Raw genomic sequence first — 20,339 nt, 5'->3', positions numbered from 1 at the left:
CCAAAACTATTAAGCAAAACTTATTTAAAGAGCTTTAAAAGAAGAATGTGTGCACAGATGTTAAGACAAGTACAGTTAATTATCTGACAACTATTTGATTGATAAACAGATATAAAATTTTAGACTGCAAGACGTCATAGAAATTACAACCTTCAAAGTGTATAAAAAGAAAAATAATATATATATATATATATATATATATATATATATGTATATAAATAATGTGTGTGTGTGTGTGTGTGTGTGTGTGTGTGTGTGTGTGTGTGTGTGTGTGTGTGTGTGTGTGTGTGTGTGTGTGTGTGTGTGTGTGTGTGTGTGTGTGTGTGTGTGTGTGTTGTAATTCTTGCAGCCATACAGCTTTACAGATTCATCTCAAGGTTGAAAGCCATGGACAAAAACTGTTGACAACATCAACGGTCTCTTTGTCATTTTACGATAAAGCAAATCCATGTTCTACTGTAGCCTATAAAAACTTTGTTTTTTCCTAAATAATTAGAAAGTATGATCCTCCCTCTCTAGACAACGCGTGTTTCCTATTGGGCAGTGTAGATGTGCCCCTACAATGTTCCACTGCGCCAAAGAATCTGGTGCGCCTTTGCGCGAAGGACATGGACTTGAACGCGTCACTCTCTCTTCATTCCCTTACGCATCAGCTGCACTCAGCAGCTCACATGGTGCCCCAATGAACCCTCGCCCTCACGCATCGTCCAACATACAATGGATTAACAGGAAAGACATGAATGTCCGCACAGAGGACGGCGTCAGCCTGTGCCAAAGGGCTCTCCAAATAGTGACGGAGCTGTGTCTCGCGGGGCACGTCGACAGGGAAAAATGCGCGGATATATTTCCTCTGGAGAGCAACATACCAGGTAAAGGAAGTTCAGGTAAATTTAACATAAACGACAATCTATTATTCTCTCACAAATATATTTTCTCCAGGAACTTTGGTTAGCCAGTTAACGAGAAAACTTTTTCAAAGCACGAGTGCATGAATCCAGAGCACTGAAAGTTTGAATAGTTCGCTCGCAGTCACAGAAACATTTTTCATATTCATAACATTACCTGAAATCAGCCAGCATACAATCAGGAGATGGTTTTATTTGTAGCGTATCATGCGCAACAAGTTGGAAACTCTGTTCGTTTACTGAGTTTTGTTTCAATAATATAATATTACGCGCAAGACGTTTTCATGAAATACTGTAGCAAAACTCGCGAGTTTTCCCGATAAAACACAGTAAATGCATAACTGTACTACAAATGGAGACGTTAGAATAAGGCACACATTTAATCGACAGAAACGTGCATACACATTTTGTTACAACGTTTGTAACTCAGGGTTTTTGCTCGTATTTGTTGGCAACAAAATAAAGAAGGGTTACGCTTTATTTTAAGGTGTCCTTTTTAAGTACTGAGTAATCATGTACTTACTATGGTTAGGGTTTGTTTTAGGGTTAGTCGCATGTAATTATGCATACTTTTAGTTATTAACTACATGTAACGTAGGACACTGTAAAATAAATTGTTAACTAAAGTAGTTTCCAAAACTAGTTTGCAAGTAACACTAATGCAAACCATGGACATTTTGTGCATTAATTCATTGTTGAAATCGGTTTAAATCTGTCAGTATGTTTTTGTTTTTTACATGTAGCCTAATCCAGAGAAAATGAAAATGAAACAAATACAGAAATACCTATGTCATAGGCTAACAACTTTCAAAACATATCACACAGTACAGGCTGTGCTATATTGTGTGATAGAGTCATAATGGCCTTGAGTGCAGCAGAAACCATAAATTAATTAAATGAAATGACCACATGCTGATGCAGATGATATTTTATCATTGTACAGTCATCTCAGGGGGGTGGTGGTCATATATGAGAGTGATTCCATCCCTGTAGTTCATTTCTTATTGGTTAGTATCACCAATAGCAGTATGGTGTTAAAACTCACTCAATGATACAGCAAACAACTATAATTATGTATTGCATTGTGCAGTGCATTAGGCAGCTGAAACTCTTGCACCTGTTGAACACGTGACAGTTCAACAGTGCCACTCATTAAGAGACCTTTTTCAGCATCAACACTGTGATATACTTAATGTTTTTAAGCAAAAAAAAAAGAAAAAAAAAAAAAAGTTGAATCAGGTTGGTTGAGTGCAGGTGAACTTACTTTTTATGCTCTATTTTTCATTCTATATTAACTTTGGTTGTATGAAAAGGCGAGCAAAATTACTCTGAACTCTGCTTTACTAAACAAGCACATTTCAGTCTTCCTTTTCTTATACCTTGCCCTCTCTTTCTTTTCTTTTTCTCTCTCCCTCTTTCTCCTGTTTGTCTGTCATGCATCATTTATTGCTGCTGGTGCTCTCTGTCTGCCCGTCTGATGTTCATTTATCTCTTTACCTATCCTCGTCTCCTTTTTCCCTCACCCTCTGTTCTTTATGATCTCCTCAACACACTCTATCTCTTTCCAATCTTCACATACTTGCCTCTTTTTCTTTGCTCTCTCTTCCTCTTGTTGCCTGTAGACATCTCTGTAAGTCTCCTAGCTGTGGTCGTAGGTTTCTGTGGGCTCGCCCTTTTGGTAGTCTCACTCTTTGTCTTTTGGAAGCTGTGCTGGCCCATTTGGAGAAGCAAGGCGCTCTCGTCCAATGCTGACCGCTGCCCGCCGGGGGTGCTGCCTGAGGCCCCCCCGGGCCAACCTCCACTGTCTCGTTCTGTTTCTCCTCATCCTGAGACCAAGGCAACTGCAATGGTGGGAAGACAGCCATCGCAAGTCCAGCAAGAGGATGAGGACGACAAAAGAAGGAAGGTACCAGAAGTGAAGGTCAATGGCCGCAGCTCGGTTAAGATCCTGGAGGCGGCCATGAAGATCAGCCAGACGTCCCCAGACATCCCTGCTGAGGTGCAGCAGGCTCTGCGTGGGTGTCTGACCAAACAGGCCAAAATCCAGAGGCAGACCACTGAACCTACCTCGTCCTCCAGGTGATACGCCAATTACATGATGAATTACATCTACCTTTGATGCTTGATTGCATGTTGATTGACACTAAATTTCATTAGTACTATTCGAGTTAACTCATATCTAGTTTAAAAAACAGAACATATACTTGGTGCAATTGAGAGGATGTGCTTATGATGGGCTGCCTTTACTGAATGATAAACACATACTGAATGATTTGTTATCAGTGTGTGCCTTTAAATGCAGGAAATGATAGAGCTGCTATTTTTTTCTTTCTTTTATGAAATATCCACATTTATGTTTTCCATGGCTGAATTCCAGCTAGAAATAAATCAACCGGATCTAAGCCAATGCACACCTACAAAGTAGATTAAGCCCCACCAACATGTACAATATAGAGCGTTTATATATTATATTTATAAAAACAAAAGAAAAATACAGCGTATATACTATTATTTTCCCCAAATTTTAACAATTTAACAATGCACATTGCGCAATTAAATGCACATTAAAAAACAAATAAAAAATGTCCATATTTTATACAATTAACAATTTACCAATAATAACAATTAATAATAATAATAATAATGTCCAGCATTTCAATTAATGGGAATTAATTAGGGCTTTAAAATTTTCATTATTCTATATTTCTGGTGTTACTATTATCATAAATCACTTATTTTCACATACCCGCTGACAGGGTTATGGCACATCTCCTGGTAATTGAATACGCAAATTAACCACTGCAGCTCACCAATCAGAGCCCTTGTGTCACATTGCCATGGCAACAACATTAAGTGATCTTAGCAATTAAACAATCAGCTCTTCTTCTCTTTGTTTCGCGTGGCACCATGTTTAAAGTAAGCAGGGATGTAATTAGTGTTGCCACGCAATAGCACTGACATGCTGCGACTGTTTGTCCGACTGGGGAAAGGAGGAACAGCTGTGCTCAATTCTTCGTAGTAGAATCCATTATTGACAAGCTACAGAAATATCATTAAAAAACTTCAATGCAGCGTAACAAATGAGGTGTCTTCATGTTAATGAGTTGCACGGAAAGGCCAAATAAAGCTGCCTAAATGTCATTGTGAAAGACCGTTTAGGTGTACTTTCGGTTGGCACATTTTCTGTTTTCTTTTTCTATTCTTCCTTCATTCCTTCTTATATAACTTCCACTATATCATTTTGGAAGTACATCACTTTGACTTGTCTATTTTCCCTCTATTAAGAAATATAGTAATTGAATAATAAGTAGGCGAATATGCCATGAGATGATGGCAAACCTTGATCAAATGTCTTTAAAATAGGCTAAAATGTGAAGCTAGTTTCTCAGAAATGGTCATTTCATGGTAGGTTGATCACTAAAGTGAGCTGAACTAGACTGAAGAGAGGATAGTTAAACTATTGCTAACGAGTTAATGCACTACTAAGAGGTTTTTAAATCATTTAGCTTTCTGGGGAAGAAACTGAGGATATATGAAACGCTATTATAATTATATAACTCTTTAATGTTTTACGGTGCCTCAAGTGAAGATGTCTTAGAAACGGTTTCCAGCCACAAACCATTGGGTGCAGTAATACAGTGCATTATTTTCCACATATCAAAGTAATATATCCATTTAAAAGCTGCAGTAGGGAGTTTTTTGAAAATGTTGACTTAGCCTGAAAATTTGAAGAAGCACAACTTACAGGTCCAACCCCCTTGCTCTCTGCTGCGCTACAGCCCTCCCTCCACAGCTCCTCCCCCACAGCAGAGCCTGCCGTGAACGCGCAGGCTAGTAAGCAGGACCACCGATGACGATTATAAACAGTTATGGAACATTCACTAATAGGGACGAAACATCAACAATATGCTTTACATTGACTATGGCCTGCCCATACTTTGTCTACAAACTTGGTCCTCAAATCATTATGTATTTTGCAATACATATAACTGTATAAGGTTGCACTCTTTCTATAAGTAATAAATAGCTACTAAGATAACGTTAAAGGATTAGTTCACTTTAAAAAAAAACTTTTGCTGATAATTTACTCACCCCCATGTCATTCAAGATGTCCATGTCTTTCTTTCTTCAGTCGAAAAGAAATTAAGGTTTTCGATGAAAACATTCCAGGCTTTTTCTCCATATAATGGCTTTCAATAGGACACAAACGTTTCAAGGACCAAATGACAGTTTCAGCGCAGCTTCAAAGGGCTTTAAACGATACCAGGCGATGAATAAGGGTCTTATCTAGTGAAACGATCAGTCATTTCAAAAATAAATAAAAAACTTTACGTTTTATAAGCACAAATGCTCGCCTTGCTCTGTTCTGTGATGCACGTTCGTGATCCTGTTCGAACTCGTTCATCCAAATGAACGAATCTTTTTTTGAGTCATTTCGTTCGTTGAATGAACGAAATGACTCGAAAAAATATTCGTTCATTTGGATGAACGAGTTTGAACAGGAGAGTCACGAACGACGGGAAATGCTCGCGCTGTGCAAGAGAGGGGTGATCAGCGCGTACACGAGCGTGATTGACACTGCTAAGACATTCCTCCTGACTCTGATTGGTTGTTTCTGACCGGGAGCGGTGTATTTCTGCAAATGGCAGTAGGACCACAGGGAGGAGCCAGAGGAGCTTGATATTTTTCACAGATTATCTGTCTCATATTCTACTTTCAGGACATAATAACAGTTTTAACAAATATTTGTTTACAAAAGCTACCTACTGGAGCTTTAAATGCCTTTAGTATTTAAGCTGGAATTCAGATTCGTTTCTAAAGTGCTCAAAAGCTTTATTGAAGAATGCACAATTTAACTATGCATGAGCACGTGTTATGACATGCCTGCAAAAATGAACGCCCCTCTGCTGTAATATGATAAAACACTATTGTTAGATAGCTTACATGAACTAAAACCAAGATCAATTGAGCTGAGAGAATAGTTTGTAGTTCAGTGTATTCTGCAACAGGTGACTGGCTAATAAGACTTGAACATTTCCACCTTCATCTTCTGTAATCTCTTATATGGGAGAGTAGAAATACAAATTGTGAATACTGGCATTGACTTGCAGACTCATTCATTACGCTTGGCAAGATATTTCAGGACCACTGCCATCAAATACTGGATTTCGAAAGAAGTGCTCTTCAAAACATCTGAAGACAGCAGTTAATTACTCTGTCTCTCTTTAATTTATCATCACATTGTTCTGGGACGTTTGTGCAAATTGCAAGGCGTAATGTGCAGCATACATGTGCAGGTGACAGACAGAGTTGGACAAAGTAGAAAGAGAGAGAGACAGACTGACAGTGATGATAAGAGACCAAGTGAAAAAAATGGTGGAAAGATTAATTTGGAAAAACGAATATATTAATCATAATTTAGCAAATTTTAATTTTAGAGTTTTTTAATTTTTTTTTAAATTTAAGTCAGTTAAATGATACAATCCATGACTTTTTTTTTTTAACACAATGTCATTGTCATATGTTTGTTGTCATCTTCCTAAAGGTGCTAGTTGCTAGGAAACACCAAGGATAAGTAGAGAACTATGATTTCCTCAGGAGTCATGAAGAGTGTTCAAAATAGGTTTTCTAGAATAAAAAAAAGATCCAGGCCTAACTATTGTGATATTCTATTGTGAAGTCTACAAAAATAAAAGTTGCTAAAAAGGGAATAAAAAAGTTTGAAGAGGAACACGATGGACCCTTTTCCCACATTTCCAGGGTTTTCAGAAGCGGAAGTCTTCACAGTTAACTTTATTTAGCGGTGAATGATCGAGAGACGACAGCAAAAATAGAGAGACTGATAACAGCGGTCAGAAGAGAGAATAATGTGAAATTTGCCATCACTCCCTAAAAGGTCCCTTGCAGCAGTCATTAGCAGTTATGTAGGCCTATATTCAATTTAATAAAAATGAATATGTGAAAAACTGAAAAACAAGATTTGCAATGTTGATAACTGTGGAATCGTGTTCTCACAGTGTGTGAAAAGGGTCCATACTAAAGTTCTGAGGAGTAACTTTAACTAAAAGAAGCACTGCTACTAACTTAACATTTTTCAGTAGTGACACCCTCTCTTGCATACAGTATACTGTATGTGCCCATTCATTTTAGTGAGTCACTTAATTGAGATGAACCTGTAAATTATTTAATTCAAAAAGAATCAAATTGATTCACTGATTCAAGTGCCTCAGCAATATTATTATTTTTTAACGTGTTTACTAATGTTTATCTGTTTAAATGTAATGCTAATACCCTCATTGATTGATTGATTCATTCATTCAATTCATTCAAAATCCCTCATAAATACTGCTTTGATTAAATTTTAAATTATATAAACTGATATATTTTAAAATGCATTGTTCGTAGCTACTTTTTGATAGTAGCATGTATTCTAAGTTTTTAAAAGAGCAGTTTGACTAGTATAGCTTTAGAGTAATTTCCCCAACACAAGGGGCAAGACCAAACTAATATTTTTATTTATTTATTTTTTTCACAAGTAGCTATAAAAGTTCTCCTTCTTCATAGGCACAATTCTTTCCGCCGACACCTGCCGCGGCAGATGAATGTGACCAGTGTGGACTTCACCATGGACACTCTACCCGTGCGTCAGTCTTCTACAGTCAGTATCGGCCGGATCAAACCTGAGCTGTACAAGCAGAAGTCTGTGGACTCTGAAGAAGGAAACAAGGAGCCGGTGGAGACGTGCGGAAAGCTGAGCTTTGCCCTGAGCTACGACTATGAGGAACAAGCTCTTATGGTTCGCATTCTAAAGGCCCTGGATCTGCCCGCCAAAGACTTCACAGGCACCTCCGACCCTTACGTGAAGATCTACCTGCTTCCAGACCGCAAAAAGAAGTTTCAGACGAGGGTCCACCGCAAGACGCTCAACCCCACGTTCGACGAGGCGTTCCGCTTCCCTGTGGAGTACAGTGAGCTGTGCAATCGCAAGTTGCACTTCAGCGTGTACGACTTTGACCGCTTTACAAGTCATGACATGATTGGTGAGGTGGTGGTTGACAACCTGTTTGAGCTGTCTGACCTTTCCCGTGAAGCTGTGGTTTGGAAGGACATCCTCGCAGCTACTACAGTAAGTACAGTCCTTGTGTGTATAGAAAGCATAGTTCATACTTTCCCTCAGATACCTCAATAAGACCAGATTCTGGCAGGGTTGTATTTAGAATGCCTTTTAAATTACCTTCTTTAAAGTCAATTTCTGAATTTGAATTGAATTTGAGGTGAAGCTTTGAATGATGGCTTGACAAGTATAAAGTCTTGTTTAAAAAGCATTGGAGGTTTAAGAATGAACAATTGAATGATAGATAGAATGATAGAACAATAGATAGAACGATGGATTGGATGATAGAACAATAGATAGGACGATTGATAGAATGATAGATAGAACGGTAGAACAATAGATAGATAGAATGATAGAACACTAGATAGAATAATAGAACAATAGACAGAACAATAGATATAACGATAGAACAATAGATATAATGATAGATAGAATAGATAGAACGATAGAACAATAGATAGAGCAATAGATAGATATAACGACAGAACAATAGATAGAATGATAGAACGATAAAAAGAACGAAAGAACAATCAATAGAACAATAGATAGAACGATAGAACAATAGAACACTAGATAGATAGATAGATAGATAGATAGACAGATAGACAGATAGATAGATAGATAGATAGATAGATAGATAGATAGATAGATAGATAGATAGATAGATAGATAGATAGATAGATAGATAGATAGATAGATAGATAGACAGATAGAAAGATAGATAGATAGATAGATAGATAGATAGATAGATAGATAGATAGATAGAGAGATAGAGAGATAGAGAGATAGACAGGGCTGAATATTAAAAACTATGGCTTAAGTATTATTAGTGCCAACAACTGTCTATTATATCATCGAAAGTACAAGGACATTTGTATTCACATATTTACTAACTGGTCATGTACTTCAAACCAAACAGAAAAATTGACTGCATGAGTGTGAAGATCTCATTAACAGGATAGATCGATCTGTTATGTAAAGCCAGGTGTGCGGGAGGGCTCATCTCTAAACTGACTCACCCTTTCAGGGCACCCACATACCCCCCTTCCAAAAATAGATCCAATTGCCAGTTTCCAGACGCACAGGAAGCATGATTATCAAGCCAGAGCCTTCAAACAACAGGTGTGGAATTGAGTTTGTCCTACCGTCCCACTGACTTCAGAGTACAATTAAAAAAATGTTACCGGCACTACATTTCAGGACTATGACAAAAGAACATTAGTAATTTCCGCCCTTTTTTAGGTTTCTTAGTCAGATTGGCCCTCATGTTAATGACACCCACTCATTATGCCTCAGTTAATATATCAGAGCTTATTTGACTGCACCAGTCATGGTATTTATGGGGGATTTTTAAGGACAGTACACCAAAAAATCAGTCATTATTTACTCACAGTCATTCAAAACCTGTAGGACTTTCTTCAGCAGAACAAATAAGATATTTAAAGAATGTTTCAATCGTATCATAGAATGAAATACATTTTTGTGTGAATATTGAGCACTTTATCTTTAAGTTGAGAATATACTTTAAGATATCTGATTGGAGGATAAAGAAAAAAGGAATGTGTACTTAGTGAAAAAGCTATATCTTTGATTTCTGACAGGACCTGGAACATCAAACTATAATGCTAGTTAATCTGCACACTTGTTCAATAACTAGACGATTTGTAGAGGTTAAAGACATTGTCCGTCATACCCACTTCACGTACAGTGATTCGGCTGCATTAAAAATGACCTTCCACCGGCTTCCTGCTACAAAAATAAAAGTGAATGGTGACAGCGTTTCATTTTGTTCACCACAGAGATTCTGTGGTGAGTCATTCCTGCTTGGGAAAAGCAATCTCTTCCTCCTACTTGTTTGACGTAATAGTCTCTTTCAGGCTCATTAATTTCTTGATTGTGTTGTTTTCAGCATATTTATTCATTTTCCTGTTGTGTGGTTGACATATCTGCACCTGTCAAGTTACTCATGTTGTGTTTTGCTATAACATTTGGATCTCTCTCATGCTATTTCCTTCTCATTTCCTCCACTGACTATAGCTTTCACTCATAGCTACAATATAAAAGTATTGATGTGTAGTGTTGGAACAGCAGTAGGGTAGTTTTCGACCTGTTGTTCTCAGTTATGAGAGTATCAAAACTGCCCTTAAGGGACAAAAACTCACTCAGAACCAGACCAGCTGGTCTTAGGCCCCCGACTGTGGAAAGAAGCTAGTAACTCTCAATTCCTAAAATAGTCGGAGCCATAGATTGCAGGCTTGCTCCGTTACACTTCCGACTGCACATTGAAACCCTCTATTTTATCTTACTCTGACGTTTGGAGGTCTAATTTTGTCCTCTGTTTTTGGAGCACATTGCTGTGGTGGTAAGGCCATTCAGATCTGGAGGAGGGGAACTTGGACAGTCAAAACAGGAAGGGTATTATTTCCCCAAAAAGATTTGTGAATGGTTTGGGACACAAACGCCAATAGGAGACGTGACTCCTGAACTAGCCCGTGGCTCTCTGTACTCAGCATTTGTGGTGCGGATAAGAAGAGGCGTGGAAGGAGAGGATAGGATGTGACAGAGAGGGTTTTGGCATCAGACTACACAGAGTCGGTACCACATCGGGGTTAATCTCGTCAACGAAATTTCTCACAAAAATGTAAAACATAAAGACTGGATAAAGAAATGTGCAACATGAATATGAGAATTAAAATATACTGTTGATGAGAATATAAGAGAAAAAAAAACACTGCACCACAATATATGAATATCACACTAAAGAATATTTTTAAAGAAAACAAATCTGTAATTAATTATATTTTTCAAATGAATCAATGAAAAAAAAAAGCAATAAATGTCAGCCATTGACCTGCTAGAGCTAAAGCTGAACAGTAAATGTAAAGGTGGGAATGTTTTATTGTCTTTTTTTTTCAGGATTCATCAAGTCCTGAAAAAAATAATAACGTTATGTCGGATGACGACGAATGGGGGTTTCGCTTAGAACACCTATCGACTTCGAGTATTACAAAACGAGCCAATGGCGATGAAATGCCATGGGTCTGCGGAATTTGGATAGCGTATCTCCGCCCCACCGCGTGGGTATAAAGGAGAGATGCCGGCAAAGGCAGATCATGTCTTCGCTGAGGAGGCGAGACTGAACTCAGGCGTCTACCCAGCGGTACAGCGGAAGTGGCAGGGAGACGTAACGTCTCCGTTCCCTACTCAGGGAACGAGGGTTACATACATAACCGAGACGTTCCCTTTCGTAGTCACTCCGAGTTACGTTGGATGACGACGAATGGGGGTCCCCGTGAAATCACGCCACCTTCACAGCTGTCTTCCAGTGCCCTGCGAAAGTCTGATCCCCCTGTCGTGATACTGGCACGGACGAAGGAGTCCTACTTAACACAGGAATACCAAGGTACACTGGGAAGCATATCTCAGAGGAAATATGCCGCAGCATGCCTACCCGTAGGGAGGACTTAAGAACACACATATGACCGGAGGGCTTCATATGGAGGAACGCTGGAGTAACCAGCCCAAGGGGTGGCAACTTTCAACTCCAGAAGTGGCAAGGTGGCTTGCCGAGGGAAAGACACATGCTCAAGGAGGCTTACAGTGGAAATACACATGTGGGGGTTACTCAGGGGAGGAACCATGCACACGGAGGCACCTAGCCGATGCACAGGCAATAGACACTGGCTCCAGCGTCAACAGTGCTGGAGGAACTCAGGGCTTCAGAGAGGAAAGCTCACCTGAGGAATATCGCACGTATCCAGTCCGTGGAGTGGAATGGCGAGCAAGCGAAGACACCTGAGCGGGTCCAGTACTAGCTGACTGAAGCGAGTACACGAGACCGGGGGGACCCCAGTGTACCCATGGGCAGCGGCCCCTGAGGGGAGGAAAGGCGGATGAGACCGACGAGAGGACCCGTGATCTCATCATGCACGTCCGGGAAGAAAGATATTGGGGTTTGCCGTGGACGCGTCGGCGGCCTTACCCAAAACCAATCGTCCCGGGAAAGCATGGCCGTCATCTCCGGATCAGACTCATGTACAGCCGTATGCACACCAGAGGGTGGCAGCTGTGACGAGTCGTCATTTCCAGAAGAATCAAGCCCACCTAGTGATGCTGCTACAGACACAGCATAGTCCTCTGTAGCTTCAAATGAAAACACACGGGCCTACCGAGGGTAGACTCGTGGAATCATCAGTTCGCTAGCGGGCACCGTCATTAAAGAGGGGGGGCTGGGCTATAGACACAGAGTCGGCGCCTTGTTCCAGACCAACACCCTCAGGTCACCCTGGCCACCAGCCGAAGATCGGGTGGTGGATGAGGGGACTCTCACTCTTGTGAGTTCACCGAGTCTCGACCTATATATGACGCGATGATCACGTTCCCAGAGAGAACATGAGTCATCCACGAGCGCTGTTCAAGCATGATCAAAGCCCAAACACACTAGACAGCGCTCGTTCCCATCAGATTCCGATGCCAGTCCGCTGCAACCAGAAATGCACGGGCGAGCCGTCTTTAAAAATACGTGCCGCGTGCGTGCTCTTTTATGAGAGGAGAAATAACTCCGCGATGTTGAAGCGCACAGGGAGACACATACACACTGGCAGATCACTGCACAGATCAGCAGGCACTGTGAGCTCGCTGCAGATCGCCGTCACACCAACACCGGAGAGAGAAGCTCGTCTCGTAGAGCGAAGTCAGAGATGGCTGTGGAGTGAAGAAATACTCTTGGCTCCGAAGCGAAAACATGATCTGCCTTTGCCGGCGTCTCTCCTTTATACGTCATGCAAATTCCGCAGACCCATGGCATTTCATCGCCATTGGCTCGTTTTGTAATACTCGAAGTCGATAGGTGTTCTAAGCGAAACCCCCATTTGTCGTCATCCGACGTAACTCGGAGTGACTACGAAAGGGAATCACGGTTTCCACTAAAATCTGTTTTCAAAACTAATAAGAAATTATTCTTGAGCACTAAATCAGCATATTAGAATGATCTCTGAAGAATCACGTGGCACTAAAGACTGGAGAAATTGCATCACAGGAATACATTTTATTTTAAAATATAATAATATATAAAACAGTTATTTAAAAATGCAATATTTCACAGTATTACAATATTAATACTGTATTTTGATCAAATGAATGCAACCTTTGATGAGCACAAGACACTTCAAAAACAATACTTTGATCAGCAGTGTAATTGTAGAGTAACATTGAGTAAAATGAATACATTTGATGAAATATTAATTAAATTCAATTAACGGATATTGCACTCCTTTAGATCACACAAAAAATAAACTGTGTAAAATAATACTGTATTTAATTAATGTTATTGAGAAATGACATGTGATTTGGAGGGCTAAAAAATAGGCATGTGGTACACCTGAAATTTAAACACAGTAACTACAGTACGACAGTGATTAAGTATGTACGTTTCTCCCTATTACGCAATCTGTTTTTAATCTTTACTTGGACAGATTAATCACTATCTTTAGTTGCCTTTGAAAGAATAATGGCCGTCTTATTCCAGTACTGAGAGGCTGTAAATACCAAAATATACACTGGCCTTTTAGAATAATCTTTACCGCCTCTGCAAAGCTAATAAAGGTCAGGGAAGCTAGATTTGTCTCATTCAAAACTGAGAAAAAGAACCAGCCACCCAAAACATACGTCCTACAGTAACACTTCCACACAAACACAGCTGTTATGAAAGTCTTCTTGGAAACAGCTCAATTTCTTAGAAGAGCCATATTTCTGTACACAACTTTGTTTCTGAGTCACTGTTTAATTTATTTTTATTTAATTTTTTCACTAATGTTTTTGAATGAGTTTTATATCCACTCTCTAGATCTAATAAAGAGTAGATCATGTTTATGCCTGATGGGCAAACATTAGTCCAATATTTCACATGCTATTTCACATTAGTTGTTGTTGGCGAGGCAAACAGAAGTCTATTTGGTCAGTAAATAAGGGTTTTGTTTGAAGTCGTATCAAGGGCTCTATGAAAGACTCTCACGAGGAAAATCATATTACATTATTTGCTAAAAAGGATGATACCTGCAGATCATTTAATCAATAGTTTGCAATCTACTTGTTTTCTATTTGTTTTTATATCTAACTTTCCTACCTTCATATCTTCCTTCCTTCCTTCAGGAGAGTGTGGATCTGGGAGAAATTATGTACTCCCTTTGCTATCTTCCCACGGCTGGACGCATGACCCTCACCGTTATCAAATGTCGCAATCTAAAAGCAATGGACATAACTGGCTACTCTGGTCAGTGTTAACCCTCATAATCTGTCGAGAACGACTTTACCATCTTAATGTTTGGGCACTTAGAGCAGGGGTGTCCAATCCGGCTCCAATAGAGGGCCAATGTCCTGCAGTTTCGCTCCAACCTACCCCAAAACACACAGTAAAACTGAGATTTGCTGCTTGTTATATTTACTTAAATGTGATTAAAATGAGTTTAAAAGCAACACAATTGCTAAACATGTATTTTCTTAGATTTTTGGGGGTCCAATCTAAATATGTAAAACTGAACTTTTCCTCAATTTACTTAAAGGTGCAGTATGTAACATTGACAGCTAGTGGTTGAAATGAGTACTGCAGTCCCAATTCAAAATATTAGAGAGTTGTTTGCCCTGCCCCCTCTTCCTTAAACTCAAAGTTCACGGAGGTTGCCAGATTGAGGATATACAACAGGAATGAGCGCAATTGACAATGGAAGGTGACAAGTCCATGTTAGTTGATAAGTTGATTTAACTGGGTTTTAATTTGCCTCTGGTCATAGAGCTTTTTAGATGGATACCGAGGCTTTTTAGGTCGGGGAGAATCTGCAATCTCTGACCCAGTTCATTTGTTGGCTTCCATGGCTGCAATACGCTGTGTTTTCCACCAACTGGCAACATGGGATGTCCAAATACTATTGGGTAAATTGGCAGTGGGTGAGATCTCACAGACCAAAACAAAAACAGACATTCTAACGCACATTTGAAATAGAATAACTGGCAGTAGAATTGTCTTTCTGAGAAAAAAAGAATATGCGCTTAGCATGTTTGCTAAAGAACATATTATGCAAACATATGGTATTTTTATGCTTTACTACAGTCTAAAAATTACATACAGCACCTTTACATTAATTAAGTTTCTAATGTATGTTGCTCATCTCCATGTAACAAGTAACTTCCTAATTGTTCATTGCAAACATGTGTTATGCTAGTTACAGAAGCTATTTAAAATGCACAGTAACTTTAAAGAGTCAAGCAACTATCAAGTAATATCCCTTTCTATCAGTAATTAGTTGCATAATGTAAATGTATTGATAGGCTTTACCTAATTCCTTTAAGTGTGTCACTTTTATTAAGTATATTCTAGGTTTATTTTTACTGTGAACTTACGAGTAAATTTTTATTATGGGGCAAACGTGTATTTAATTAGGATTGAAGGATATAGTGGCCCTCCAGGAGCAGGATTGGACACCGTTGACTTAAATGATGATGAAAACAATAACTGTAATGTTTTAACCACTTTTTTCTCATGTTATATAAACAAACATTTTTGAAACTTTAACATTGTATCACACGGTAGATTTAAAATTGTCACTGAAATCGAATATATTAGTATTTTAAATACAAAAATGTATTGTAGAAAAACACAATAAAATAAATTAGACTATTGGCAAGAGTTTCCTTCTACACTGTGTACATAAATCAAAAAATCTCATGTGAAATTTATTTGCATTTTGTTTTATGCCTAGGGTCTATGCAACCCCAAAAATATGTAACATTTGTCATAGAGGACATATGATGCATGTTATTAAGTTAAAATTTTGTACATAATCAGTTTGCATAAGAGGAGGCAAAGTCATCAACCTGACACATCAATGCAAATATGTTTTTTTGAGATATTAAAACGCCTGTGGGGTCTGTCAGACCGCAAACAGAACATGAGGGTTAAGACAGCAAAAAAGAAAAGACATGTAAATGTAATTCTTCTATGCATAAAATATTACCTAGGTCTAAAAAAAAAAATCGGTGGTGGAATATGATAAATTGCCAGCTTTATTTTTTGTGTGTTCTGAATCTGAAAAGCTCCAAACTGATTTTCTTTTGCCCCCCCCCAACAGATCCATATGTTAAAGTCTCCCTCATATGTGACGGTCGGAGACTGAAGAAGCGGAAGACAACCACCAAGAAGAACACACTCAACCCCGTCTATAATGAGGCCATCATTTTCGACATCCCACCTGAGAACGTGGAGCAGGTCAGCCTGTCAATCACGGTGATGGATTACGACAGGTCAGTCCCTGCCTTTTAAGATAATATCAAAACAATTACCATTCAAACTCAAAACCTCCATCCATTCATCTTCCAAACCGCTTGTCCTATGTACCCTCAAGGCGATACTAGAGCCTATCCCAGTGTAAACTCATGCTGAAGATAAATTATTCTGACATGAAAGATGATGATAATTATAATATTAAGTCAGATAACATGCTTGGAAGTTGGTATTTAAATATTTGCAGAAAACATCTCAATTGAGAACATTAAGTGACAGTCTGAAAACTCTGCTGTGCACTTTTATTAAACCAGACAGACAGCAGCTACGGTGTAATTAAAGACAAATTATGCCAGTAAAACATTGTTGAGCCATGAAGAGGTAAAATATATATGCTGGTGAATGTGGGAGCATTTTAAGCAATGGTCCTGTTGATCAAGTATGATCGCTTATAGTTCCACTGGTTTCCTCAGTCTTTGTTTATCCATTATTTTGCATCTGGATCTAAAATGTACATCCTTTTCAGGCTAGCAAGCCACTCACCAATGAAAACTTTTTCTAAAACAAAGTATTGCGATCTGTTTCTCTCTCAGAGTTGGACACAATGAAGTGATAGGGGTGTGCAGGACAGGACCGGATGCGGAGGGTCTTGGAAGGGACCACTGGAACGAAATGCTAGCTTATCCACGCAAGCCCATCACCCACTGGCATGCACTTTGTGAGGTGAGAGACTAGAAATCCGAGGAGAAAGCAGGGCGCAAATGCCACTTGCCCATAAGGAAAGTGATGCAATATTTTGCTGTTTTTACACCATGAAAAATTTAAACATTTCGACTTGTTCAATATTGTTCATTTAAAAAGATAAGATAACAACTCCATGTAACAGACCAAATTGCATCTTAATACCAGGTGTAAACAGGGCCAATGTTATGTAGATTGAGCCCGGATGTGGTGCTTTGGGCTCATTTGGATCCATATGCCAAGTGCATTCAAGTCTAATATGTCCTATACTCTTCTGTAATATTTTGGTATCATCTGTCCCTGCAGTGGCCAGGAAGAGCATCCAGTTTTGAGAGTCAAGGATCATGTCCATCCCCAAAACCCCCACTGACCCCATAATATCCTGGAATCCACACAATCCTAACCGCAAAACACATTTGGTTTGTATAATTAATACGGTATATTTTTCTCTAGTTGTAGCCTTTAATGTTGCATTTTAATCTGAAAAAAAAGAAGATTAAACAGTACTGGTATTTCTGCTACAGACACAATCATGTATCCAAATCTCACAATTTCTCTGACATTTTGCTTTTACTGGTGCTGAGTTTATGAGCTCCTAAAACAATCGTTTTCAGGTCACTTTGAAGCTGACAGTGAAATAATGTGAAGCTTCTTGCTGTTTGACAGTATAATGATGCTATGACATGTTACAGACACATGAAATGACAGTGCTTATCATTTCATATTCTTGAACGTTTCAGTTATATATTCCCCTGCCTGGTGAAAATATTTGACAAATTTGATGCAGGGTTAGGGGAGTGAAAAGAAGAGGTGTTTGTATATGAAATCAAGACCTGTTTTTACCTAATTTGCTTGTTAATTGATGCTTCTAAAGAATCTTTATTTGAATAAAACTGCTGTGGTATACTGATTTAAAGACATTAAAATTGAATTAAACTTATACTTAAATTATGCATTAATAAATATTTAATGATATGCTCATTGTACTTGAACGTCTCAAATTTGTTAAATAAATGGAAAAGAATCAATACTCTAATTGCTGTAATACTGTACATGTACACAGGATAAGAAGCGATTGACATAAAAATGAGATACTGTACATAAAGGCACTGAAAGCTAGTAGGCAAATGTTTTGGAAGGTCACTAAAAGTTAACTTAAGAGAGGTCATAATGTGACAAAAAATGCTTTTCTTAGCTAGCATGTGCTGAAAATTATGTTCAAAAGGGACTCACACAGTAGCCAAAGTTGTAGCGTGTTTTGTTGTTGTTTAGAAGGATGGTTCTCTCAAGTCAGAGTAGAACAAACATAATAATACAATTGTTGATTATGCCCTATAACCAACATGTAAGATAATATTCATATCAATTCACATTAGGATTTTTTAATATTTTTAAATATATGAAACACTTGCTAAACATCAAATTCTCAAATCTAAAATTAATCAATCATCCCTCTTTCACTCCTGTTCTCCCGTCCTAGAGTCATTGATGTATTATTGGACTGTCGGTGCTTACAATGATTTCAGAAAATTAGCATTCTTCATAGATAAATTGGTTCAGGGGAAAAAAATATATTATTTTTTAACCAAATTAATAACATCTAAAGCAATTAAAGCCACTAAAACGTCTTTCTTTCTTTCAACTGTGAAATAACAGGTGAAGCACTGCCATCCACACAAACTACAGGCTCAACTGATACAATATTTACATGTTGTGGTCATTTAAAAATGAATGGACAATAGAAATTTTCCTGTTGATTAACTGTTGATTAATTAAATCATCCAGCATCTATTCAGTCAGTATGCAAATAATATTGTATACCATGGTAATTGCACACCTAACTTTTTAAAGCTGGTATTCTGAGTGTTTTCTGGTGTGTCCATTAAGTAATAATGCAATCATGGCAATTACACAAATGGCTGTGTACTGTTAACTTTGATTTGCACATGAAGACAGTGCTTCTGCCCCAGAGATCGGTCAGAGTGATAGAACAAAGATCAAGTATTCTTGTAGCATGCTGATACCAGTACACTAAATATGGTTTAGAAATGTAGACTCCTATTATTTCTGAGAGGTAGTATTTTTATTTAATTTTACTTGCCATTGCTGGCATGTGTGTATATACTTGAGAATTTCTTCAGATTGTTATCTTGTTGAAGTGCATTTCTATGGATCGTTTGGTGGTTGGTTTGTACTATGGGCTCGTGATCTTGAATAACTTTATACACAATTTGCATATATTGTGTAATGGCTTCTAAAAATTGTACAACTGTTTTGATTAGCACTCAACTTCCTGAGATGATTTCTTGTTGACCTATTGATGAACTGCTTCTCAGTGATTTTTTTGTCATATTTGCACCAGACAACTAAAACGATTGCTATGTATGTTGTTATGATGTGTACAGTTTGTGATAACTTTTGTAAAAAAAAAAAAAGGGGGAAAAAAAAGGGAAAAAAGCAGTAAATATTTGAAATATAATTTTACTGGATGTTTCAAATGTATTTTAATTAAATAAATTGTTAAAGTGTATTTTACACTGTGTTGTATATTGAAGCTGCTTTATTTGTAGCTTAGAGTGTAAACTAAAAAAAATCGACAGATGTTACATCATTTTGCAACCATTAGCGGCGTTTGCTCGGTTTCACTCGTTTCACTTGAACGGGCTTCGCAACAGAAGGGGCCTCCGCTTGTGCTCGAAAAAAATCATTCTGTGCACACACCAGGGAAAAAAATTAAGGGGGGCTTGGAGCAAAAATGTCCTCGGAATTCAAGATATGGGGCAAAAGTTCTTATTTTTAATATTTATGACAGAATATAGTTAAGCAATACCCAACAATCAAGTGTGCTGTTTTCTCGAATATCAGCATGATTGCAAATGTGATAGGCCGTTATATTTTATATAACAGTTCAATAAACAAGAAGTTGATATGCGATTAATTATATTTTAAAATATTTTCTCAGAATATTGTTGCCTTGGGAGGACCGTATGGAGGAGGCCAATGAAAGAAAAAGGGCAAAGTACTCCCAGCTTGTGGAGGGTTGCCGGAGCAATGGGTGGCGGGCAATATGCCAACCTGTCGAAGTGGGATGTCGAGGGTTTGTGGGCCATTCCCTCTGCAGGGCCTACAAAATGCTTGGCATCACAGGGGCGAGTCAGCGAAGGGCCATCAAGTTGGCCACTGATGCTGCAGAAGTAGCATCAAGGTGGCTGTGGATCAGGAGAGGAGAGGCATGGCGTGTAGGGTAGTAGCGCTACCTGGACATAAGCTGGGACTTGATCACCCCGGCTGGGTCGCCTAGGGG

The 20,339-nt window shown here is 38.6% G+C and overlaps 1 protein-coding gene across 4 annotated transcripts; it reads left to right on the top strand.

Moving 5' to 3' along the window:
• Positions 1–595: 595 nt before the first annotated feature.
• On the top strand, positions 596–19,563 carry syt10 (synaptotagmin X). Of its 4 annotated transcripts, XM_077234659.1 has the most exons (8): positions 608–884; positions 2,528–2,984; positions 7,470–8,031; positions 14,170–14,290; positions 16,143–16,314; positions 16,888–17,017; positions 17,342–17,454; positions 18,692–19,563. In XM_077234659.1, the coding sequence occupies exons 1-7, from the start codon at positions 683–685 to the stop codon at positions 17,411–17,413; spliced, it is 1,716 nt and encodes a 571-aa protein (XP_077090774.1). In that variant the 5' UTR covers positions 608–682; the 3' UTR covers positions 17,414–17,454; positions 18,692–19,563. The 4 variants fall into 4 exon arrangements, with proteins under 4 accessions (XP_077090775.1, XP_077090773.1, XP_077090774.1 ...); XM_077234660.1 differs by having other exon boundaries at positions 596–869; positions 17,342–19,563; XM_077234658.1 differs by having other exon boundaries at positions 604–884; positions 17,342–19,563.
• Positions 19,564–20,339: the final 776 nt, after the last annotated feature.

Source organism: Siphateles boraxobius, unplaced genomic scaffold (genome assembly GCF_051911475.1).
Source record: "Siphateles boraxobius isolate OS27281-9 unplaced genomic scaffold, OSU_SipBor_1 19, whole genome shotgun sequence".
In the NCBI taxonomy this organism is placed as follows: Eukaryota; Metazoa; Chordata; class Actinopteri; order Cypriniformes; family Leuciscidae; genus Siphateles; species Siphateles boraxobius.
This window is presented reverse-complemented; position numbering and strand designations above follow the sequence as displayed.